General features: G+C 37.2%; 1 protein-coding gene across 11 annotated transcripts; it reads right to left on the bottom strand.

The window, feature by feature from the left end:
* Nucleotides 1-1,891: 1,891 nt before the first annotated feature.
* Nucleotides 1,892-26,963, bottom strand: AASDH (aminoadipate-semialdehyde dehydrogenase). Of its 11 annotated transcripts, XM_036415520.2 has the most exons (16): nucleotides 26,486-26,961; nucleotides 23,528-23,824; nucleotides 22,299-22,419; nucleotides 19,560-19,879; nucleotides 17,677-17,869; nucleotides 15,415-15,656; nucleotides 14,955-15,061; nucleotides 14,290-14,462; nucleotides 13,035-13,227; nucleotides 12,322-12,437; nucleotides 10,224-11,019; nucleotides 8,403-8,566; nucleotides 6,475-6,597; nucleotides 5,876-6,007; nucleotides 2,775-3,039; nucleotides 1,892-2,197 (listed from the first exon to the last, which is right to left on the bottom strand). In XM_036415520.2, exons 2-16 carry the CDS (start codon nucleotides 23,755-23,757, stop codon nucleotides 2,148-2,150), a joined length of 3,225 nt encoding a protein of 1,074 aa, XP_036271413.1. In that variant the 5' UTR covers nucleotides 23,758-23,824; nucleotides 26,486-26,961; the 3' UTR covers nucleotides 1,892-2,147. The 11 variants fall into 11 exon arrangements, with proteins under 11 accessions (XP_036271413.1, XP_036271410.1, XP_045428305.1 ...); XM_036415517.2 differs by lacking the exon at nucleotides 1,892-2,197 and having other exon boundaries at nucleotides 2,547-3,039; XM_045572349.1 differs by lacking the exons at nucleotides 1,892-2,197; nucleotides 6,475-6,597 and having other exon boundaries at nucleotides 2,547-3,039; nucleotides 26,486-26,963.

Here is a 26,963-nt window from a genome sequence, read left to right as displayed (position 1 = left end):
TAAAGGCTATATGTTTAATATTTCATGTAAAAATTACTCAAAATTTGCACTAAATACCAATGAAGTGTTATTTTGTTTTAATTGTGTTGCAGACTTTCAATAAACTATGGGGGAAATTCTGTAAAAACATAAAAAATTCAAGACTTTTTAAAAAATCCTATTGCAATGTTAAATACACAGGTGGTCTTTTATTTGTTTTTAATTAAAACGAACACACACTTCCCTTGGCAAGGTTATAGATTAACCTCTGTTCATAGACATATATATATATAACTAGAATTTTTTTGTTTACTTTTTAAATTTTTAAAGTGCAATTGTTTCTTATACATTAATTACTATTAAATTATCATTTTAGCCAGTTGTCAGCAAATTGTAGTATGTATTGTCTCTTCTTGTGACGTTTAGTTTAATTGCTTATTTTAAAGCAGAAATATTAGAGTTACAAGTGTCTTGCAATATTTTTACCAACAATAAAATTAAGTAGAGGCTTAACCATGAAAATACCTTAGTGTGATTTTAATATTTAGATTTTGGTTGTATAAAAGGTTTAATGTAAAATGTCCATTATTGAAGGAAAAGGACCTTTCAATAAAAAATATCCACAAGATCTGTAGCACCAACAGAATTTCCTTTTCAAGTTTATGTTTTTACTAATTTCAAGCAAGCTCATATTTACATAGCTTTTGTTGCAAAAGAAATACTTCAAGGCATTTTATATGGTACCTGTTATATTTTTTACTAGGTGTTTTTGGAGAAAACCAATGAATAGGATCAAATAAAATGTTTATCTTAATCCTCAGTTGGAATTAAATGGTCTGTGTCTCAGACAATATGGTCCTACAGCCTCCTCACTCCGAGCGTGGGTGACGGAACAGCAGCATGTTTCAAAGCTGAATGCAAGTGAAAAACACAGCACCGAGCTCCAGCCAGAGCTACTGCCCCCATGGCTGGACCACGTCCAAGAGAGAGGTATGAGTGAGGTGTTTGCCTTGGTGCGAAAACTCAAGATAAATACCGCTTTGGAGGCAAGCCAAAGATGGTGTAAGAGGTTGCAGGACTGGTGAGTGCCACTGTTTACATTTCCCCTGCACCAGGATGGCGGGCAGGAGTCCTATCCAGGTTCTCTGGCTGACCAGCCGGGCCGTGTTCACATGTCCCCAGCACCCTTCCAGAAGGATCAGGAGGGTGCCATAGCCCCCACACATGAGGCCCCTGCACCTGCAGATTAATACTTAAACTCTAAAAAAGAACCACATGGGCACTCCCCCCCCCCCCCTCCCAGAGCGGGTGCTCAAATCTTAACACATGTACTTCCCTGAGCTCCAAGGGCCCTTCGCTTGCCCCTGTAACTCATTTCCTTAGCCCATTTCTTCTACAGCTCACTTTTACTACCTCTATAATTTTTTTTTCTTTTTAAAAAAATATATTTTATTGATTTTTTTACAGAGAGGAAGAGAGAGGGATAGTCAGAAATATCGATGAGAAAGAACCATCGATCAGCTGCCTCTTGCACATCCCCCACTGGGGATGTGCCTGCAACCAAGGTACATGCCCTTGACCGGAATCGAACCTGGGACCTTTCAAGTCCATAGGCCTACGCTCTATCCACTGAGCCAAACCAGTTTAGGCTACCTCTATAACTTTCTAAATAAACTTCCTCATAATTTTTTTTTTAAATGTGATACATACATACAATGGACTACTACTCAGCCATAAAAAAGATGAAATACTGCCATTTGACCTAATGTAGATAAATCTTGAGAGAATCATGCTACCCTGTTTCCCCGAAAATAAGACAGTGTCTTATATTGATTTTTGCTCCCAAAGATACGCTAGGTCTTATTTTCAGGGGATGTCTTATTTTTCCATGTGCTAGGTCTTATTTCAGGGAAACACAGTAAGTGAAATAAAACAGATGGAAAAAGACAAAAATTGTATGATTTCACTTGTATGGAGGATATAAAACCAAAAGCAATAAATGATCAAACAAACTCACAGATACAGACAACAGAATGGTGGTTACCAAAAATCAAACAAACTCACAGATACAGACAACAGAATGGTGGCCACCAAAGTGGAAGGGGGTGAGGGGAAAGATGAAGAGGGTAAAGGTGGTCAAATATATGGTGACAGAAGGAGACTAGACTTCAGGTGGTGAGCTCGCAATAGGGTATGCAGATGTCATAAAGTTGTACCCCTGAAATTTATATGTGGCTATTAACCAATGCTATCCCAATTTTATTTTAAAAATTTAAAATAATAAGGAACCTAATTTGATGAATAACTCCTACCTTTAAAAATCATGTTATGAATCTCAGTATAAATGAGTGAATGGTATATTACCTCACAGATTAAGTTGTTAAGCCAGTAAGTATATTCTGATCTTGTTTTCCAGAGGTCTTCTATTAAAAAAAATAAAATACCTGTAGTATATTTTAGAAAGTGCTATAAATATATTGATGTTTTGTTTTATAACTCCTTTTAAAGTATTGTTCTCCTCCAGGAAATAAAATATGGTTATTCTCCAATAAAGTGTAATAGACAAGTTTCTTAAACAAAATATAATCTTTATCATAAAATAAGACCATCCACATGCTTTATAATGGTAAATATTTTCAAAGTCTCAGATATATTCTAATAAAGACTACCTGATTATTTTTTATTGCTACCCGATAAGCCTAGACAATAAACATAATTATTTCTACATCCAATAATAAGCATTGATTCCCAAACCACAGGAGAAGAGAATACCTCTCCAGGAAGTTCATATTTACTTTGCAATTGTCCACTCTTAGATTCCAAGATCCATAGTTTCCCATCAGTAGATGCCGCTGCCAGCAACATTTCATTGCTATACTTGTTATGGAAAGCAAATGGTGTTGAATATACCCTTGAGGTAGTTTCAAATTTCCATTGGAGATGACCTTTCATAGTACAACAGTAGATAAAGCAATCATGGGAACCAAAAAATATTTCTTGCTCTGATGTGGAAAGACATGGGGATGAAAAGATGGGTTCACTGGTAGAGAATTGCCAAACCTGAAGGGTTATAACAGAAATAATTAATTCATCTCATTTCAACAATTCTGTATATTAAATCTTTATGAAATTCTTAATTAAAATGTAAGAGACGTAGGCTATTGAATGATTACTACACACAGGAAAAAAATGGCTTTTTCTGAAAAGTGGAACCCTTAGATTTGACCTCTGTCCCAGTGGTAAAATCTAGCACAAAATTTCAAATTATCCTTATTACATGAGTCATTACTATGTATAATATGAAATAAAATTAATTTGAACTCCACTCAAAAGTTATTACTAAGTATGTTCTAAGACACTGAGTTAAAAAAAACTGCAATGAGTTTTCAATGTATCTTATCAAAAACTGTGTCATATTATTTAGTCTCCTAATGTAGGGAGAAGGAAGAAGTGGACTGAAAAGAGTTCATGTTCAATAATTAAAGCTTTAAACAAGAAGCTATGAGACATGTGTCTGACCTGTAGATATCTACTATTATTTCAAAGCTACTAAAACCTGTTGGCCAATATCTATATATATAAAAGCCTAAGAGACTGAATGACTGGTCGCTATGACATGCACTGACCACGAGGCAGATGCTCATCGCAGGAGCTACCTCCTGGTGGTCAGTGCACTCCTACAGCCAACCTCCTGCACTGGCCAACCTCCCGCAGCCCCTCCCCCGGCAGGCCAACTTCCCACAGCCCCAATTGGTCCGATCACTGGCCAGGCTTAGGGACCCCACCCACACAAATTTGTGTCCTGGGCCTCTAGTTTTGAAGAAAAGGCATGAGTCTAAGATAGTGTTTACAAATGCACAGTTAACAGAATCATAATAATAAAAAAAGAATGGGCATATTAATGAAATCCTATATAATAAAAGCCCAGTAACTGAAATGGCAGAACGACCAGAGACCAGAACTACCGGCCTCTCACCCCAGCTGGCCCTACCCTCCAGTAGGGACCCCCCACCCCAATCAGGGGCGTGGCCAGCCTGCAAACCACCCGTGGCCTAAGCCTCCAGCTGGCCCTGTCCCCCAACAGGGACTCCCACCCAGATCTGGGGCCCCCATCAGGGCAGATCAGCTGACCCTCACCCGTGCACCAGGCCTCTATCCTATATAATAAAAGGGTAATATGCAAATTGATACTAATGGCAGAACAAGAACCACCACTGGACCAGATACTATGAGGCGCATTGACCACCTCTCAGTCTCTTTCCCCAGCCAGCAGGCTCAGATCGCCTGATGGCAAACGGGGAACCGGGATTGGGTGGCAGGGGACGCAGGCAGTGCCAAGACAAGGTCCCCACCCCGCAGGTTGCCCCACATACTGAGGGCGACCCGTGGTGGGGGCAGGGCCCGCAAGCAGGCAAGAACAGCCCATCTCTCAGGCCCTTCCCCCGGCAGCTGGGGAAGAAGGCCCTGATTGCAGATCAGGCCTAGGCACCAGCCTCTAGTATGATTTATTATATAATCTCAGATCTGTGCCTGACTTGGACAAAGTCACTTTAACCTTTCTAAGGTTCATCTAAATAAATGGGAATAATAGCAATTGCCTCTTCTCACTTCTTAGGAATATATTCAAACTACTTTGTAAATAAAAACATTATGTGAACAAAATAAAAGACTTTAAAAAGTGATTGTAGCCGAAACCGGTTTGGCTCAGTGGTAGAGCATCAGTCTGCAGACTGAAAGGTCCCGGGTTCAATTCAGGTCAAGGGCATGTACGTTGGTTGTGGGCACATCCCCAGCGGGGGATGTGCAGGAGGTGGCTGGTCGATGTTTCTCATCGACGTTTCTGGCTCTCTATCTCTCTCCCTTCCTCTCAGTAAAAAAATCAATAAAATATATTTTAAAAAATAAATTAAAAATAAAAATAAAAAGTGATTGTAACACAGAGCAAAAGAATCTGCTAGGCAAGGAGGGGTGAGTGAAGAGCACACAGAATCAACTCTAGCCATCGAAGGGCTCACTCATGTTGGAGCTAGTGCCCTCTCAAACCCACAAAGCAACCCCCCAAATCAAAACCACAGCTGCAGTTGTGCCAAAATGATAGTCACTTGCAGGTACTTAAAGGAGTGGAGATACTGCTCCCAACAAAAGATCTAATATAACCCAGAAGGAGCCCACCCTGCTAGTCATGAAGTTGAATATAGTATCCCCATACAAGGCAACGTGGGTTATACAGGGATTTTGGTTTTCATAGAAAAAGCAGGGACTTCTTAAATTTCCGTAGCCTCAATAGAAGTTATAATAAAATTGGTTTTAAGCTGTAAATTTTTAAAAACTAGAAGGAGGGGAATAGCACAAGTATAAACAACGTTTGAATAGAATCTTTGAAATCTATTGTACCAATTCACAAATTACCGTATTTTCCGGCGTATAAGATGACCCCCTAATTTTACAGTTAAAACATAGGTTTAGGTCTATATTCGCTGTATAAGACTATCCCTCACTTCCGAGGCAACACCAGTTTTTTTTTTTTAATTAAATTTTTAATGAACGACCCCCAATTTTCGTGGTTTTTTTTTTTTTTTTTTCCCCCCCCGTTTCAAAGGTTGTCTTATACTCCGGAAAATACGTAAGAAATGTATAATGCCAGAGTGGCTCCGTTGGTTGAGTGTTTGATCCCCAGGTCTGGCACATATGGTAAGGCAACCAATTAACGTTTCCCTCTCACAAGGATCTCTCTCTTATTCTCTCTAGCATGTCCTCAGGCGAGGAACCCATGGCCTGACAAAACAGAACTAGTTTTTAACATGAATTGAATAATGACATTTAAAATTTTACTTCAGTTGTCACCAACTACTATTCCTTTGAGAAAGACACATAAAATAGAACCAGAAAAATTTACCTGTTCTCCAAAGTGAGTAAAGCAAAGTAAATTCCCATCTACACAGCCAATGCAAACATACTGCAGGCAACACCTTGGAGAAGAGAAGAGTGGTTTTCCACAGCCATGTTTCCAAACTGTATTTCCAGTGGCCTGTCGTGGGCAAAAAGCAGTTCATAGCATTTCAATCTTTCTAATCAATTGCCTTTCTAGGAGGCAAAGCTATACAACATCAGAAAATGCTATAATGACATTATGATATAAACGAGGCTAATACACATTTACACAGCTATAAAATCAATCAGTGCTATCTAAGAGAGCTGAGATAAAACTTGCACTAAAGCCAGGAAAGAAATAACTAGCACATATTTATCCTTAGGACATCCTAACTTCTAGTGTGAATGAGAAAATTCTGTCAATTAAAAAAATAAAAGACATGCATAGATCTTAATTTCTGTCAGCTTTCCAGACGTTAGTCAGTCATTCTTAATGAGTTCTGGTTTAGTGATATCTGGGCTTTGGCTAACCAAAACTACTCCAGTTTTCATAATTCAGAATAAAAATAAAGAATATTAAAGAAAAATAGGTAACAAAATCAATATAAATTATTTTATGCCTACAGGATTTACAGCCAGTAAAAGTCCTCCTAGGGTAGCAACATACAAGTGATATGGAATCAAGTTCAAACAAGGCGAAGAAAAGATAGTTCCTCCACATTGTAACTTCCAAACACACTTCTTTTCCTGCAAATGAGAAAGCAAATTAATTGGTTTCTGCTGGTGGTTAACAAATTCACATATCCCATCTGTTAAATATTTAATTAAGTTTTTACTTTTATTATTTTTTAATCCTTACGAGGACATTTTTTCCCCATTGATTTTGAGAGAGAGTGGAAGGGAGAATGGGAGGCAGGAAGAAAGAAACATGGATGTGAGGGAGACACATCAATTGGTTGCCCATGGCCAGAGATCGAACCTGAAACCCAGATATGCGTCCTTGACTGGGAATTGAACCTGCAACCCCTCGGTTTGTGGGCCAGAGTTCTAATCACTCAGCAACACCAACCAGGGCAAGTTTTTATTTTATTTTTAATATAAAAGTAATACATGTTTGCTGTGGCAAATCAAGTTAGCATAAAGATCAAGACCACCAACTGTTAACAGTTCAGCATTTTCCCTTTGATTTCACACACACACACACACACACACACATACACACACACAATTTAAGATAGTTGAGATCATTCTGAATATACACTTGGTATCTAATTTTTCTCTTTAAATTTACTTTAATGCACAATATTCCATACAAAAATAAAGTGATTTATCTCACTACTTTACCATTAAAAAGTGTTTGGAATTAATTTGTCATTATAAACAATCTGAAAATAGACATCATGATGCACATATTTCTCCATGTTTCTGATTTTTTTTAATTGTCTAAAGTTTTACATATCTCTTTGTAAATTGATATGTTAAAAAAAAATCCCAATTGACCTCCTCCCTCCCCCACCCCACCCAAGCCCCCACCTCACCACTGTCTGTGCCATTGGTTATACTAATATGCATGAATACAAGTCCTTTGGTTGTTCTCTAACCACCCTCTCCCCTGCCATTTGTCTCTGGATCTATTCTTATTCATCAAATTATGTTCATTAGTGAGATCATATGGTATTTTTCTTTCTCTGACTGGCTTATTTCACTTAGCATAATGCTCTCTAGTTCCACCCATGTTGTTGCAATTGGTAAAAGTTCCTTCTTTTTTATAGTATTCCATTGTGTAGATGTACCAAAGTTTTTTAATCCACTCATCTGCTGATGGGCACTTAGGCCGTTTCCAAATCTTAGCTATTGTAAGTTGTGCTGCTATGAACATAGGGATCATGTTTCTGATTATTTTGCCAGGATAGATTCCCAGAAGTTTTACTGATTCAAAGGATATGAAATTGTTATCTATAGCCAAATTGTTTTCCCCAGAGGCTTTCACTAGTCGCAACCTCAGTATTAATGCTATCATTCTAATCTAATACCATTTATTTCTCTCATTGTTTTTAATTTTCATTCCTTTGATCATTAAAAAATTAGAATATTTAAATACATTTACTAGCCATTTCTTCTTGGAGTCCCCTATTTTCCTATCTGGATCTTTTCTTATAAACTTGCATTTGTTCTTTATCTTCATTCATACTTATAAATTAGTTTTGTCTGTCATATTTATTTCCATCCCTCCCAACTTACTACTTCTAAATTGTGTAATTATAAATTTTTAAAAATTTTTATGTAATCAGGTCTTATCGATATTTTCCTTTGTAACTATTTTCTATTGTCAAGATGATGATTCCAAGTTCTTTGTATTTCAAAACTCTGAATAGCAAATGGATTTGTGAAAATTAGGTAAGCGAGTTTTAAGGTATGACTGTTATTAACTCTTTATTCTTCTAAGACCACAATGCTAAACTTGGAAAATAGTTAACACCTGCTCCCTCAGTCAAGAGCATCTGACAGTTTGACACTCTTCCTCATATGAAACTGATGAGGCAAATCCTTACATAAATATCCAAAGCATATGCATGCTGGTCATGAGAGCCAATGTAAAGGAATCCTGTGGTTGGATCCATGGTTGCCGAGCTTTTGACAGCATCCTCAGTAGTAAACACCCAGTGTTTTTCTCCATTTTTACTTTTTAGGACATAAACTAACCCATTATAACAGCCTGTTGGGAAACAAAATGTAAAAGATTAGATTTATACATCCCACTGGAAAATAATTCTTTAGCCTAAATCATGGCAATTTTATATTACTCTTCATGTGTACTTGGGCTCTATGTTCAGCTCAAATTTAAATTTCAGCAACGTAAGGCAGAAACAATGAACAGTAATCACTTGTGTAAAATACCATTTAGTAGGTACACCTTTAAAAAAAATTTATATACACACACACACACACACATTTTTTTATTTTAGAGCGGATAGGAGAGGGAGAGGGAGAGGAAGAGAAACATTGATTGGTTGCCTTTGTGCCCTGACCTGGGCTGAATCCAAAACCCAGGTATGTGCTGTGACTGGGAATTGAACCGGCAACTTTTCAGTACATGTGATGACACTCAACTTACGGAAGCACTCTGACAGAACGGCACCTTATCATGAAGTGCTTCACCTCTAATGAAACAATGAAGCCAGCTGCAGTGGAGAGAGGCTTGACAGCTGACTTAAATCCTGTCATGGGCATCCTTGAGCAAATTACCCAGTATCGCTGAGCCTCAGATTATTTTTCTGCTGAATGTGTATACATCTACTCCCAGGGTTATTGTGACAATTAAGATAATATAATGTGAATAAACACCCAGTGCAAATGTGTTCAAAAAATGCTAACATTAACAATAGCCACCGAGGCCGGTTTGGCTCAGTGGATAGAGCGTCGGCCTACAGACTAAAAAGGTCCCGGGTTCGATTCCGGTCAAGGGCATGTACCTAGGTTGCGGGCACATCCCCAGTGTGTGTGGGGGGTGCGGGGGTGTGCAAGAGGCAGCTGATTGATGATTCTCTCTCATCAATGTTTCTAACTCTCTATCCCTCTCTCTTCCTCTCTGTGAAAAATCAATAAAATATATTAAAAAAACAAAAACAAAACAAAACAAAAAACAATAGCCCAAGTTTACTGAGCTTTTACCTTGTGAAGGGTGCTATCCTAAAAATTTTACGTCTATTAACTCATGTAATTCTCACAACGAAGCAAGGGCTATTATCTATACATTTTACAGATGACAAAATTGAAGCACAGAAATTAAGTTACCAGAGCAGAACTACTCAGCTAATATATGGGAGAGATTTTGAACCTAAGAAATCAATCTCCTGAGCCTGTGCTCCTAACAGCAATACAGACTGCTTTTCCCAAACTGCTGATATGGATGAGAACATAGGGCAGGTGTCCCTGACTCGGTGTAGCCAAAATAACCCAATTGGAAGTGTGGGTAGTCAAAATCTACAAAGCAAAGATCACCCAGGTTTCCATTGGGCACTGGCCCATCACTCTCTACCATTAAGTTTTGAGATAACTTGTGATACAGCAACATGTTCTATTAATTATGCCATAAACTAAAGAGAAAACTGAAGTTCTAAGAGATTCAGCAACTTGTCAAAGGTCACAGAGCTGGTAACAGCTTTATAGCTAGGTTCAAATCCAGGGACTCTGATCCCATGGCCCACTCTGTGAGAATCAGCACACAGTGAATTATTCTTCTTTGACAACACTAATCCACCATACACAAGTTTCCCCCCCCACCCCAATTATTTGTTAGTCCTAACTAGTAGTATCATATGGTAATTAAGTTTAACTATATCACCTCAAATTCAGAAACTTACCCAACTTACCTACTACAATAAAGTTTCCACACTTAGATACACATGCTGAGGATTCAATTCGATCTCCCAAAAGCTGTTCCCACTTCACCTTCCCAGAGTAAAGGTCAACCGCCATCATTCTGTGAGAATGGGAGCCAATGAACACAGTTGCAGATGACTCATCAACAGCTGGTACTACGATGAGAGGCGAAGCATCTACACATTTGCCTGTGTCTGCCCTCCACCTGACACGTAATTCCATTGTCTCAGCCCTTTTCACAGATGTTCCATCTTCACAAACTTTTTCAACACAGGTTGTATCTTTTGACTTCCCAAGAAGAGCTGGAGGATTTAAGCTTTTCACTTTTTTAATAGCAGTCTGTGAAATTAAATCAGAAGAACAGGCCGAAGGGCAATGTTTTAACTTAGTTAAAAACCTAGTAGCATTCATAGACAAAATCTGACTCCCTCTGCTCAGGGCAATAAAAGCATTTATCCCGTTGTCTAAATTTAAAGGCATGTCTGACTTCTGAGGTAAAAATTTTCCACTGGTTTCCTCTTGATTAACGTTGCTGAATTTTCTTTTAGTGGCATAATTCTCACAAAATGTCAGATCTTCATCTGGAAACACTGTTTGAAGGATGTGAGTGTAAATCTCTAAAATGGGTTTGCTAAGGATCATTTCCAGGAGCCCAGGTACTGATGTGCCAACAAGTTTTTCAATCTCATTGAGGAGCCGTATGGACTTCAAGGAATCTCCACCACTATTTAAAAAGAGTGACTCATCAGGAACCTTCAAAGGATCTTCTGAGAGACTTAGAATAGACTACAAATGAGAGAAGAGAGAAATATGGTAAAATAAAGGACAAAAACCAAAAGAATTCAACATTTACAGGCATATATATATATATATATATATATATATATATATAGTATCTATGATATATTAATGAAATGAACGTAAGACACACAAAATATTTTTAATAATTAAACAAATTTAAAATGTTCTTTATAGTAAAGACCACCTTTATGCTACTATTTTGTCACAAACTCACTCTAAAACTTCAAATTACACTTCCCTTTGAGCAGTTTCCCTAATCATAAAATAGGGAGAATTATAAAAACATCCGACTCACTATTTATAAAGTTACTAATATCTGATATTTCTATTAGAATAATGTTTATCTTCATTTGCTTCATATAAATAAAAAATATTTGCTAAAATTTAAAAATAAAGTGGATTAAGACTCTTATCTAGATATACTTATTTTCAGACAACACCACACATAATTACACCCTCTTTTCAGAACCCCTTAGAAAAACTCCACATTTTGTCTAAGAAAAATTGTATTGACTTATTATGGTTGTAATAAAAAATACATATATATTTCAAAAATTTTCATAAATATGAACATTAGTCTATGAAATTAAATCAGAATTTATATATATTTATATATAAATATATAAACTTTTATGTTTACATATAAATTCCTTTAGGCAGAAACACTCATGTACTTCTTGAATAATGATGTAATAATCCCTTATACAATAGATTATGGTAGAGCAAATTTAGCTATTTTCTAAACTCTTGACAAAAGTGTTACTATACTCCACTGGCCCTTTTAGGAGGAAGTTATGTCAAGATGGGTTTTGTTGCTGAAACCGGTTTGGCTCAGTGGATAGAGCGTCGGCCTGCAGACTGAAGGGTCCCAGGTTCAATTCCAGTCAAGGGCATGTACCTTGGATGCGGGCACATCCCCAGTAGGGGGTGTGCAAGAGGCAGCTGATTGATGAGTCTCTCTCATTGATGTTTCTAACTCTCTATCCCTTCCTCTTCCTCTCTGTAAAAAAAATCAATAAAATATATATTTTTTTTAAAAAAAGATAGGTTTTGTCTAATTATTCCTTTTATGATTACCTCACTTCCAGTAAATTTCTTTATTGGGAACTTACGGTAGAAAAAATAGCCCTTATTTTAATACAAAGTGAATAAATGAAGCTATACTTCTTACCTCCTGGGCAGCAATAACATTCTTAGAAATTTTTTTCTGACTTATTACAGTGGTCATTCCCTAAAGATATTAAATGACCTCTTCACAACAGCAAGTTTGTATCTTAAAAAGTGTACCTTCCACAAATGCTGTAATTTCCCCCAAAGTTCCTCTTTTCCTTTAAGCTTATGCTCAGACTTCAAGTTTGTGTAGTTTAAATAGATCTTGTTTAACTCGGAAACATCAATTTTGCCTTTATATGAAAGAGAAATACTTTTAAATTTTATACTGAAATCTTCGTTAGTCACAAGAATACATACATTTTTCAGTGTAAAGGTTAGAAATCCTATCAAACAGTTTCTCATAGACAATTAGTTCTAAAGAAAGTAGTACCGTGCTAACCAGAATGTAATGGGTAATGAATACACAGATAAGAAATAAGATTAATGTCCCTCATTTAAAGAGTTAAAGAAAGGTCACTATTAATCAAACAATTATTCCATTTTGAAGTAAATACTACATAAAGATAAAATTGGGAAGGCAATATAATATGGTAATCAAGAGCAAATGTTTTAAAGTTAAGCAATTCTAAACCCAACTTCAATTCTACCAGTAACCAGCAATGTGAAAATTACTTGTTCTCTTTAAGCCTTACTTTCCACATCTGCAAATAATACCTCCTCACAAGATTTTCTGGAAATAAAATGAGTTAATTATACAAAGCATTTAACTGAGTGTTTACCACATTATATTCTATTACTTATAAAAAGGATTTACATGGCCTTTAAATACTTATGAAAACAATTAGTATCTTTTGGCACTAAACCATATCTGCTTTAAATTATTTTACCATGAGATGTGAATGGTAGAGAATCAATCAGCACAAGCTCATCTGGGATTGCATGGCTTGGAAGATGTGTCTCTAGTTCTTTAAAGATGTAATTCTTTACTATCACATTTTTTGACACCACGAACAGAATTAATTTTTCCTGATTATACCATATAACTGCACATGACTCCACTTGTTGAAGTCCTTCAGCAACCTATGAGAGAGATTATCCCAATTTACCAATGAGGACATTGTTATTTTATTTCATTTATTACATTGACTGGGGAACATTGGTCAACATATAGTTGGTTTCAGGTGTGGGTTTCTATGTTACAAGATCTGTATACTGCACGTGTGCCCACCACCCAAAGTCAAATCTTCTCCCTGTCACCTTATATTAGGACCTCCTTCTCCCCCCACCCCATTCCCTCTGGCAACCACACTCCACTCACTATTTGTGTTCTTAAGTCCCAATGAGGCCATTTAAAAACAAACTTCCTATATGCTCAAACTTATCATGCCTGAAATCAACAGTCAAATTAAATTGTGAAATACACTTAGAGACTTTTTTTTTATTTTGCTATTACTATTATGAAAACACAGGGCTCTTAAATTTTTTTCAAAAATAATAGCTTTGGTTGTACTTATATGCATGTATACAAGTCCTTTGGTTGATCTCTTATAAAGTACAACCAGTGGACACAAAACTCTGGGGAGGGAGGATATGTATGGGAGGGGGGGCAATGTTAAAATATGTACACAGATAATAATTAAAAAAATAAATTAATTCATTAAAAAAATAATAATAGCTTTGCCAAAACCGGTTTGGCTCAGTGGATAAAGCGTTGGTCTGCAGACTGAAGGGTCCCAGGTTCGATTCCGGTCAAGGGCATGTACATTGGTTGCAGGCACATCCCCAGTAGGGTACGTGCAGGAGGCAGCTGATGGATGTTTCTCTCTCATCAATATTTCTAGCGCTCTATCCCTCTCCCTTCCTCTCTGTAAAAAAATCAATAAAATATATTTTAAAAAAATAATAATAGCTTTTATAATAAAATAAGCCAATTAATATTCAGTTAACAAAATCCAGTTTGTCACTTCATGATGGCAATAAAGGACATGCTGAATTATTCATACCTATTATTGTAATTCATCACTTTTACAAAAATCTTAGGCTTAAATGATAGTGACAGAAAATCCTGGCATAGATAATTATTGGTGACTGCCTCTAATATCTGTATATATTAGTAGATACTTAATATTTAAATAATTCTACCTGTTGCACAAGTTCAATGTTAAGACGTTTGCCGTGACGTTTGATCTGACTGTCCTTTCGTCCCAAGAAGAATAACTCTCCATCTTTCACAGTCACAAAGTCACCTGTGGCTCGCATTGTGCCAAGGGGTACTGTCACTTCGCCATCCAGAAAACATACTCTGTTTCTGCCACCTCCACAGATATAAACATCAATGTAATAATAAAAAAGTGCATGGAAAATATATTAAAACCATCAACTCAATGATATCCCCAAAAGTTCAGTTACTCAAATTTTTAATATTTATAAGAAAAGGGGGCTCACTTTTAAATGCTATAAAATTAGAGATAATAACCACAAGTAAAATTATAAAAAAATTTGTTTCTAAAATCATAGATGTGACTTTAAAAAGTCTAACAACTCTGATTAAATAGAACTTTAGCTACAAATATAAAGGTCCAAGTAACAGTTTCTAAGTTACTCTTATATCTTCCCTTAGACACTGTTATCTGAAATAATTATGGTAACTTATTTAATGTTTCACCACTGAGATGAGACTGAGATTTAAAATTGTCATCACTGAAAAGGATACTCAACATAAGAAAAACTTGGGGAAATAAAAGTAATACAGATTTTTTTTTTTCTTGAAAAAGAAAATCATTCCCTATCAATAAATATAAAACAACCTAAAAATACTTGGCCAGTGCCTTCTTCAATTCTGAAACCACTAGTATCTCTGACTTCAACCACTGTTCCCAGCAGTGGAAATCCCAGTTGAATAGGCAATTCACATCTGTGAAAACACAACCCAAACCAGATTTAAAAGTTTTCATTTAAATAGAATATTTTCTAATGTACTTAAATCACAGTATCAAATAGAGAAACAAAAAGTTTTTATGATGCTCTAATTCAAAGACTGCAAAGAGGAAAAGGTTAGATCTGTTATTTCTTGCTGTTTAGTCACAAAAAGTTCTAGCAGGATCTATAGCACCAATTATAATAAGAAAGGTTCTGGACTCCCAGCTTAAAATTTCAGATAACATAGTGTTCTAAAATTATTATCCCAGTGCCTATCAAAACACTATTAGCGTTAAGATACTGGAAAAACAGTTTCTTTCTACCCGGTTTAGTAATTAAAACCCTTACTTCAAAGTAGAGTTAAGAATCTCTTCTGGAATCCTGTAAAAAGTCGCCCAACTTGATACCTCTGTGATCCCATAAACATTAAATATTTGTGTTCTATTGCCTACTTCTCTCCAGCCTTTGAGAACAGTCAGTGAGGGGAAAGCTTCACCACCAAGGGCTAATGCTCGAAGAGAAGTACTGGCTGATAAAACAGTGGATTTGATAAGCTGAGATCCAAATCTTCTAAGCAATGTCGGTGTTGCCTGTAGATACATAAAAATAATGATTTCTTCCCTTCGCATCTTAAAAAAAATAAATAATGCAATAATCAGTTCAAAGCTTAACATTTGAAGCCCACATGGAAATTAAGCCTTTGTTTATTATATGGCAAATCAAAGCTGGAAAACTCCTGAGGAAGCATTAGTATCTTTTTAAAGTGGATATAAATTTTGCTTTAGCCAAAAACTTGAAGAAAAGTACTAGTTACATTTCATAGTTTGGACAAAAAGGTTTATAGATAAAAATCACAAAAATCTATAAAATCAATTTACATTCCTTTTTCCATTATCTCTATGCAAAAGTATATAAAATGGGTTAAAAAAAATGCCTAAGAATAACAACATGAACTTCTTAAAAACAGTTTTATTGAGGTATAACTGACATATGATAAATTGTACATATTTAAAGTATACAATATAAATTGTGAGATATAGATATACAGATATATCTGTGAAATCATCACAATCCAAATAATAAACATATACCTAGGTTTATCTTAACATATATCCTAAAATTACCTATGTACCATTCCTCCCTTCAACTAGAACCCTTCCCCAGATTAACTGCTGATATATTTTCTGTCATTAATGATCATTTAGAATTTTGTAGAATTATATAAAAATGTAAACATACAACATGTATTCTGATTTGACCTGGCTTCTTTCACGCAACATAAATATTTTGTGATTATCCTATGTGGTCTTACTTAGTCTTCTGTTCAGGCTGCTGTAATGAAATGTCACACACAGAGAGATATATAAATGAAACTAGAGACCAGATGCACGAAATTCGTGCAAGAGTAGGCCTTCCTTCCCCCGGCTGCCGGCACCAGCTTCCCTCTGGCACCCGGGATCCGGGCTTCCCTCGCAGCCCCATCTTTGTCCAGAAGGACATTCGCTCTAATTAGCATATTATGCTTTTATTATTATAGATGAGTACAGCAATATATCAACGGATATAAATTCTCATCTGTTGGTGAGTCATTCTGTGAATGAATATATATACATATACATGTATATATATGTATGTGTGTGTGTGTGTGTGTGTATATGTGTGTGTGTTTTGGTCTTTTTTAGGATGGAAAACACATTGCCAAAAAAAAAAAAAAATTAATATCAAATTTTGTGTTTTGGGCAGAAATCCTCTTGAGTCTTATTATACTTGATATAAAACTGGTAATTTTAGTCTAGCATGATATGCATATACCGTATTTTTCGGACCATAAGACGCACTTTTTCCCCCCCAGAAGTGGGGGGGAAAAGTCCCTGCATCTTATGGTCCAAATATAGCCTACACATATACTTTTAAAAAAAAGTTTTTTTACTTGCCCGGCTCTGTGTGGTCTCTGTGTGCTTGCCTGGCTCTAAAATGGTTCTAAATGCTGCTGTTTACTTTACAGGGTTGATTACATGTGTTTATGACTGTGATGTTGGGGTTTTAATGCACATAAAATATTTTAGGACACTATTTGTTTCAGAATCTTTTTTTTCTTCATTTCCCTTCTCTAAAAACTGGTGCGTCTTACGGTCCGAAAAATACGGTAATTTTGTTATTTCTCTCCAGTACCTAACTACTTGTAATTACTATCTTAAAGCTTGTGTAGCAGTAACATACCTTCAGGTATATATTTTTTAAATCTTCAAAAATGTCTAACTCAATTATAATTTAACATACTTAAATTAGTAGTGAGAAATACAATAAACTTAAACTTTAAGACAGGAAAGACAGCATAATCCCCAACGATCTGAGTAAAAGCCAAGTTCTTCTACTTATAACAACATATATAAAATATACAATAAAATAATTTTCTAGCCAGAATTAACTGATTCGTTTTTTTACATTCTCAAACAAAAAAAGTGAGATAATCAGGAGATAGCCTTTGATAACCTAACTAGATTACCATTAATCCATTGTAAAGAATTGCAGGAATGCAAAATATTCTCTAAAACACTTAAAATACTGAATCATGAAGGACTAAATATTTCATTTGCTCCTAAAATGTACCTGCAAAATAGTCACTCTGTGACGGGAAAAGAGAACAGCAGCTAATTTCGATGGGAGCACTTTGACAGAAGTTGGTACAATAAGCAGAGAGGCACCACTTGATAGAGCAACAAATATTTCCACAACTGAGGGATCAAAGGTCAGAGGTGAAGCTAGAAATAAAACATCTTCTTGTGTGATCTCGAAAAGTACCCTAAGGCAAAGCAGAATATAACTATGAGAAATGTCTAATATTTCTTTAGTAAAAACATATCCTAACAAAGTAGTTATGACCATTAAGGTTTTGGGTGATGGCCAGATTTTCATTCTTTAATTTGCATTAACCAATATGGTGCTATTAATTGTAGAACTCTTCTTAAAAAAAGAAAAAAAAAGAATATATTTTTATTGATTTCAGATAGGAAGAGAGGGAGAGAGACAGAAACATCAATGATGATAAGCACTGATCAGCTCCCTCCTGCACACCCTCGACTGGGAATCAAGCCTGGTAGGAATCTGGACTTATTCTATCCTATAATACTTACTCACTGATGCTTAATAGAGACCTCTGACTCCCTTTTTCCCACTACAGTACTTGGAATTTTCTCTCAGTAGCTGATCAAAGAGCATAATAGAATATACTAGTATGTGGTTAGAATATTATAGAGCATGGTCAGTCTGTGTTGAGCCTATGGCACTACAATACTTCAGTTTGAACACACAAAACCCACTATCTAAAAGCAGGGATTACCTTAACTTCAAAATATCTTCAAGTATGGTATTGTGGGGATCCATTCAGAACCCCAGAATTGATATAAATATTATTTTAAGCTGAAGACATCTTGGATTCAACAGATACAAAAAACAAACAAACAAACAAACAAACAAACAAAAAGCCTTCATAGAGTATTCCTTACCAGACTAACAGCAGCTTCTGGGAAAGGAGGCTGTCACAGACTTCCTCAGGGTCTTTCACTTCCAGCAAGGACAGAAGAGTAAACCTACCATATTCTCTCTGCAGGGAGTTCCATGGCCCTGAAGCAGCAGACTGTTCTCACCGGCACAAACTACATTATCACAAAATTTCTTATCTCTTTTATCTTTCATAAAGAAACTTATTTGTTCTTCCCACAGAAGCCTTCCCGCCTCCCTTTTCCCTACCAAATTAGGTACATATGCCTTCTAATTTTAACTTTTAATGATGGAGTTCAAAACCTGCCATCCCAAAATATGCTGCTCTGGCATATTGACTGGTTTGAGTTAAAGGCCCTTGAAAAACAGTATATACAAACACTCTGATCTTTACTCCCTGCCCCCATAAAAGCAGGAGCTGAAATTCTCAAAGATTTCCTCCCTACAGAAGGAAAGTAACATTCTTATCATTAAGAACTAGAACATGAGACTCAGAAAATCCTATACAAACAGACCTTGTTAAAATAATTCTTGCCCTAGCTGATCTGGCTCAGTAGATAGAGTGTCAGCTTGCAGATTGAAGGGTCCCAGGTCCCTTCTGGTCAAGGGCACATGCCTAGGTTTTGGGCTTGATCCCCAGTAGGGGACATGCAGGAGGCAGCCAATCAATGATTCTCTCTCATCATTGCTGTTTCTATCTCTCTTTCCCTCTTCCTTCCTCTCTGAAATCAATAAAGATTTTTTTTTAAAGTGTCTATCATTAAAAAAATAATAATAATAATTCTTATCTTTCCTTAGCCTCCCCACATCTTAGTCACTTTTCCACAACTGACTCTTTGCTCAATCTAATATACTAAAAGCAAGCAGTTTTGCCATCTCCTTGGGTCTTCATTCCTTATGAAGGGTCCTGTGTCACATAAAACTTATATAGTTAACCCTTGATAATGTGGGGATTGCAAATTCTGAAAAGGGACTCCAAGCACAGAACTTACCGAAAATGTTGGATGTTCGGCACTATACATGCATGAGGGACTCTGACAATCTTAGGTATCCCCGTGGTGCCTGATGTATGGAGAACATAGGCTAGACAATGCTTTAGCCTCACATCCATATGCTCTTCTGGCTTTTCTTCATTGCTTTTCTCAGAACTGGTGCTGTTTACCACTTTATCTTTTTCGTATTTCTCTCTTCTATCATTTTCCATCAAGTTCACCTCAATATTTTTCCAATAAAGTCTGAAGAGTACTAAGTCATTATGTTCTACTGTAAGTGTATCATAGTTCAATAATATTTCATAGGAAGACTTGAATTTCTGTTAAATGGAGAAAATTTCCAATGTTAAAAAGACATTATTTTTTTGCATAAATGTAATATAAAGTATTCATTTATTCATTCATTATAGCAGTTTATTTTTAAAACTAGAAGCCCAGTGCACGAAAATTCGTGCACATGGGAGGGTCCCTAGCCCAGCCTGCCCCCTCTCACAGTCCAGGAGCTCTCAGGGGATGTCCTCCTCTGTGGGAGGCAACTGAGCTGAACAGGGGAAGGCGCTGCCCCCATCACCCGCTGCTGCTGCCACTGCTGGCCACTGCAGCTGCCAGCCCTCGGCCCTCGCTTCTTAGCACTGGCCCCGCCCACTGATAGGGGGGCGATCTGGGGCCAGGCCAGCTGGGGGAGGGGCTGTGGGAGGTTGAGGCACAGCAGGTTGCACCCTGTCCAGCCTCTGCAAAGGCATGGCGCCTTGACTGGGCCCGCGCTGCTGCCTCTGTGGAAGGAGCAGCATTGGGACCAGGCTGCGCCATGGCCTGTCCCCGGCCACCGCTGTGGAAGGGGGCACGGGCACTGCTCGCCACCTCTGCAAAAGGTGCTGCAGCGCTGGACTGGTGGCACCAGACTGGCCGCCTCTCCCCTGTGGCACTGGACCCGCCCCCCTCTCCCGCGCAGTGCCAGCCCTAGGCCCTCACAGCAGATATGGCTTTGTCCAGATGGATGTCTGGATGGGCATCCGGGAGACGTCCACCCCAAATAGCATATTACCCTTTTATTAGTATAGATATTTTTTATTGATTTTAGAGAGGAAGAGGGAGAAACATCAATGATGAGAGAGAACCACTGATGGGCTGCCTCCTGCACACTCCTACCAGGGATCAAGGTATGAAAGCCAGGCATGAGCCCTGACCTGGAATAGAACTGTGACCTCCTGGTTCATAGATTGAGGCTCAACTGCTGAGCCACACCAGCTGGGCTCATTATGGCTTTGTAATTGTTGTGTGTGTGTGTGTGTGTTTTTTGAGATAAAAATAAAATAAAAACTTCCAAGAGTAAAGTGCTGTCCTTATTTTCAAACTCACCTTTAAAATAAACAGACATATAAAAACACCCAATCGCATGCCCTAACTGGTTTGACTCAGTGGTTGCAGCACTGAAGGGTCCCGGGTTTTATTCCAGTCAAGGGCATGTACCTTGATTGCAGGCTTGATCCCTGCCTGGTTGGGGCACATGCAGGAGACAACCAATCGATGTGTCTCTCTCACATCAATGTTTCTCTCTCTCCGTCTCTCCCCGTTCCATTCTGTCTTAAAAAAAAAAAAAAAAAAAAAAAAAAAAATCAATGGAAAAAATATCCTTGGGTGAGGATTAACACCAAAAAAAACCCCCCAAAAAACATACAACTACAGTACAATGTGGTAAGTGTGATAATCAAATATAGGAACTGAGAAGGCTAAGCATAACTGACTAGAATAGTGATTCTCAACTTTTTTAATGCCTCGACCCTTTAATACAGTTCCTCATGTTGTGGTGACCCCCAACCATAACATTATTTTCATTGCTACTCCATAACTGTAATTTTCCTACTGTTATGAATGGTAATGTAAATATCTGTGTTTTCCGATGGTCTTAGGCGACCCCGCTAGCAACCCACAGGTTGAGAACCGATGCTGTAGAGGGGTTCTACCCACTGTACCCCTACCCCTACCCCCAAGTGCATGAATTTCATGCCAGCCTGATCCAAATGAAGGTGGCAATAGCACAGTCTGTAGAGCCTAATATGCAAATTGACCAAACAGCTGAACAACAGAACAACCATCCAGGACCTCGCTATGACACCCACTGGTGCCAAGGCAGATGTGATGCGAGGGATCAGGGGCCCAGCCATCACCCCATGAATTGCAACCGCAGAGGGAGGTTCAGGTCGCTGACTGGTGGTCTCCCTCTGAAAGGGGAGCCTGGGTGCTGGAGGGAAGCCGGTGCTGGCAGTAGGGGGAAGGAAGGCCTACTCTTGCATGAATTTCATGCATCAGGCCTTTAGTGGAAAAATAAAAGTTTCAAGTATTATAAAATTTTCTCTTTGGAAAGAGAAAGGAAATTCAAATACATGATAATAAAGCCAGAAGATATGTTCATGCCATAGAGCAGTGTTTTTCAACAGAGTGTGGGGGGTAGAGGGCAGAGTGCCAGCAGACATTTGGCAATATCAGGAGACAATTTTGGTTGTCAGAATTGTAAGATTCTACTGTCATCTGGTGGCCGGAGACCAGGATGTTGCTAAACATCTTATAATGTACAGGACACTCCTCACAGAAAAACAATTACCCAATTCAAAATGTCAACAATGCTGAGACATCCTACAGAGTTAGCAAACTTAGAAATCAAAAGGGGATAAAGGAAAGGCCTTTATCAATTGAAAGATAAATGTAACACATAAAAAACATTTAACAATATACACTTACATTAATTTGCTGTTTTTCAACAAGAATGTACTTTAGATTACATTTTTTCATAAAATGAGTTGATAATGCTGGTGGTGAATCTGGATCAATGGGAGCATAAGCAGCAGGGACTTGGATAATTCTAAAGAAACAAAGTATACATTCAGCATCAATATGTTGAAAATAATCTTTAAACATTTCTATTTCTCTATATACTTTATAATTGCTTTATCAAAAATTCTCATATTAAATTCCGATTATCTAATTCAGATAAATCTAAGATTTTTTTAAAGCTCATGTATTACAGTAAACAGGCTTACTATGATACCAAACAGGCAGCAGACTCTTATTTCTTAATCTAATGTAGAGTAACATAAAACAAGGTAAATATCCACATGCAACTTATTAGTATGCAGAGTCAATTAATCTGCATACTAAAAAGACATATTTCACCAAAACCAGAATAATTGAAAGGGGGAAAAAAAAACTTTAAAATAGATTTGTAAGTAGCAATACTTACAAAAATCAAATCAAATATGTTAGTTGTATTACCTAAAAGCACTTTGGAGTACACTTTGGAGACACTAGATCTTTGCACATACTACATTCTCAATTTATGTCAATGACTGAATAAAAAAATTAAAATTTTTTTTTGTTTTGCATTTATATAATTAATCTGCTAACATACATACTATAGGATATCAACATCTCTAATTCTTTATGATTTTAAGTACTGCAGAACCCTAATAGAGAAATCATCACTATATGAAAATAATATTCTAGATCTTAAATAACTGAACATTTTAAAATATTTGTTTGAATTAGTATCTTCTTCAATCCATATATCATTTTTTATGGAGTATTATCTAAAACTCTCAATTATGTATTCATTCACTTACTGAATACTTGAACACCTAAAGCTTGTCTTAGAGGAAAAAATATATTCACATTAATTTTAAAATACTTGTTTTCTTTTATCTAACAACAGAATTTATGATTTTTCCTATGGCAGACAAATGAAGGCCTTATATTTTGGAGAAATTTAAATGTTCTATTAGTGAAAACTTCTAGTCTCTTCTAAATAGCTCAGGTGAATTAATTAAAAATAATCATAGGGGAAATATGAACTCCTTTAGCCTCTCTAGAATTGAGCAAGCAATACAGAAAAATTCAATGGTAAACAGAACAATAATCTGTAATATATCTTGTGTATTAAAGAATTACAAATTTTTAGTTCTAAAACATTTTACCCTAAAATCCAAGAGGGTACGTTTATCCCAGGATGGCAGTAGAGACCAATTTCACGAATGCCTTGAAAGTCGCAGTGTAATAGCAGAAAATTTGATAATTCTGAAGCAGCACTGATCAGATTCTTGTAGGTGTAATAAACTGGAGGCTGGTCATTACATTCATCAAAACATACAGCTATTTTATCGGAGTAAATGGAGGCAGCTTGATGCACCAATTCCTGAAGAGTCATTTCACTGAAGTTTATCTAAACGTTACTAGTAGCAAAAGTGTTATAGGGTCAGGGAATTTTAGGGAGCCTGGTAGAGGGAGAAGGAGAGAGAGAAACTTCTATAAATAACTCCCCACAAAAAATAACTATATCAAAAACATATAATTAATGAATCTCTAAAGTTATGAATTGTTTATGGTAACTTCACTGAGAACAATGATATTGAAAACTAATCTGAAGCAATCATCTTAATGCTGTGTCAGAGCTGAAAGAAAATTTGGGAGGTGAGTGGTATACATTAATGAGGATGAAACAGGTAGAAATGCATTATTATCTTTTAACTGACTACAATGTAAACATATACATATATATTAGAGGCCTGGTGCACGAAGATTTGTGCAAGAACGGGCCTTCCTTCCCCTGGCTGCTGGCACCACCTTCACTCTGACCAGAGCTGCCTTTCCAACTTCCCAAGATGCCGAGACCCAGAGCTGCTGGGGTGGTCTGGAATGCCTATGTCATTGCAATGGTGACAATGTAAGCATCCCACCCTGCCCCCCCCCCCCGGCCACTAGGCACCTGCATATGCAAATTAACCTGCCATCTTTGTTGGGTTAATGTGCATACTCACTCCTGATTGGCTGGTGGGGGTCATGAAAGTACAGTCAATTTGCATCTTTCTCTTTTATGATCTCTGAACACATAATAATTTGGCCACTCAGTATGTGTGGTGTGTGTGTGTTTATTATATATATTAGAAGCCCGGTGCATGAATTTGTGCATGGTGGAGTCCAGTCAGTCTGGCCAGGGGGAGAAGACATGGGCAGTTGGCTGGCCTGCCTGCTGGTCAAACTCCTGGTTGAGGGGACAATTTGCATATTAGCCTTTTATTATATAGGATATACATTGAATGGCTAGATTATTATGCGTAGAGATCATAATAATCTGGCCACTCACTGTGTATACATATGTATATATATTAAATTAACCAATAAGACCAAATTTAAAGCACCACATGTTTAATATTTTCTTCAGTATTGTTAAAATTTTATTGTTAATGTGCTAAAATCTGTACATTGACTTTGAAAAGACTAGTGCAATTAAAGTCTGTGTTTAGGAAGTGAATTTAAGAGGAAGCAAAATCAACCTTTGATAGAAAAAAGAAAATCCACAATCTACTCAGTTTTTGTCCACTATATATAAACTGTGCTAATTATTTAGTATAATAATTTACTCAGGTCACATTAAGTCACTTTATAATTGTTAAGAAGCTCTCATATTCTTTTTTTTTTCTTAATATATTTTATTGATTTTTTAGAGAGAGGAAGAGAGAGGGATAGAGAGTTAGAAACATTGATGAAAGAGAATCATCGATCAGCTGCCTCTTGCACACCCCCTACTGGGGATATGCCCGCAACCAAGGTACATGCCCTTGACCGGAATCGAACCCGGGACCTTTCAGTCCGCAGGCTGACGCTCTATCCATTAGCCAAACCGGTTTCAGCAAGAAGCTCTCATATTCTATTTGACATTTAAATTGCCAATAATTTCATTTAAATTTAGACTTTAAATGTCATTTTACAACTCAATAAAACACTGTATCAATTCAATGTCCTGAGAGCTTCTCAATGCAGATTAAATAAAAAGATTTGAAACTAATCAAAGAACTGTTAGGGATCACCATATAAAAAAAAAACACACCTCAAAATTGATAGTATTTTCTTGAAGATAAAGGTGATTTTTTTGAACTCTTCATTTCAGATTTCAAAGCAAACATTATTTTAATCATTCAAGCTTTAAAAATTTGTCCACACTTATTTGAACTGATTTCCCTACTGATTCAAAATACGTTTTCATTCATGTCATTTAGTTAACATTGATAAAATATTCCTACAGAGCAAAATGAACCTACAACCTATAACCTATAATCTAGAGGTCTGAAAACTCATTAGTCAACCAGTTTGCTGACCACTTATTCCTAGACCCATAAGGTTAGGAAATGCTATGATTTCTAAAAATGTTAAGTTTTCCTTATACATACATTGTTTAAATATAAGGAAGACTTTCCATAGCATGCACTAAAATTACAAGGATTTCTTCTGCTACGTTCTGCAGAATATAAGTAACAAACTGCTACACTATAGAATATACTATACTAAAGCAATTTTACAAAAAAATTGGTCTATGTGCAAAAAAATGCATTTTAAAAATACATACAGCAGTTAATTTTTCGCTTGAGGGCAATCTACTCAATATGTAATAACCCAAAATTACGTGACCTCAAAGTAAGGAGTAAGATTATAAAATGAACTAAATTCTTTTTTTAATGCCATTTTATGACCTATTGCAACCCTCACATGTAGATACACAACGAGGATGTTTTTCTACCTTTGAGTTTCCCAGTGGTTGCTACAGAGAATTAAGGCATAATCTATTCTTGTTTAAGGCTTTCATTTTCGTTAACTAAACCAAATACATTCTCCACAACAAAGAATACTATATTTATTGGATGCCCAAACACTTCTTGAATCTTGCAGGGGGGTGTGGGGTGGAATGCAAAATCTGGTAAGCAGATTTCATAAGTTACGGGAACATTACGTTTAAGATACTTGTTATTTTACAACTGCCGAAGCTGCTATTTAGTCATAGCAGGAATGTCAACACATTCTCTTGCTTACTGGCTATTTTAAAAACAAGTGAGTAGTCTAGAAACTTTATTTCTCCCGTACCCACCGGCTTCTTAACTTACATTGCGAACTACGTTTAACAACGATGCACTTGATAGCTTCCAAAAACACTTTTTCATTTGCTCTTTGAAACCAAGATAGCGGGTAGGCGGGGCAGGCTTATTTCAGGGAAGGGAACGAGGGCCCAAGGCTGGGTGACCCAGGGGAGATCACACAGGACACCCGCCCACCAGACACCACGGACTCAAATCGGAGGCCTGGCTCGCCCCGAGGTGGAGCCGACCTGCGCACCGCCAGCCCCCGAGGTCGTGGTACCTGCCTTCTGCACACCAGCCCCGCCGACACCACTGCCATCCGAAAGCCGTGGGGGGTGGGCGGAAGGTTCGAGCCTTCTCCCGGCAGCCCCCTCAAGACACCGAGCCACCCATAGCCAAAAAGCGGTCCCCACAAAGCCTTAAAGACAGCCCGCCGCGCCGCCCGCGGAGACCTAACAGGCTCCTGCCCTCGGGGAAACCTCCGGAGTCGCTGCGTTGACGTCAG

This window comes from Pipistrellus kuhlii, unplaced genomic scaffold (genome assembly GCF_014108245.1).
Source record: "Pipistrellus kuhlii isolate mPipKuh1 unplaced genomic scaffold, mPipKuh1.p scaffold_m20_p_1, whole genome shotgun sequence".
NCBI lineage: Eukaryota > Metazoa > Chordata > Mammalia > Chiroptera > Vespertilionidae > Pipistrellus > Pipistrellus kuhlii.
The sequence above is the reverse complement of the archived record's forward strand: the minus strand, read 5'-3'. Positions and strand labels throughout refer to the sequence as shown.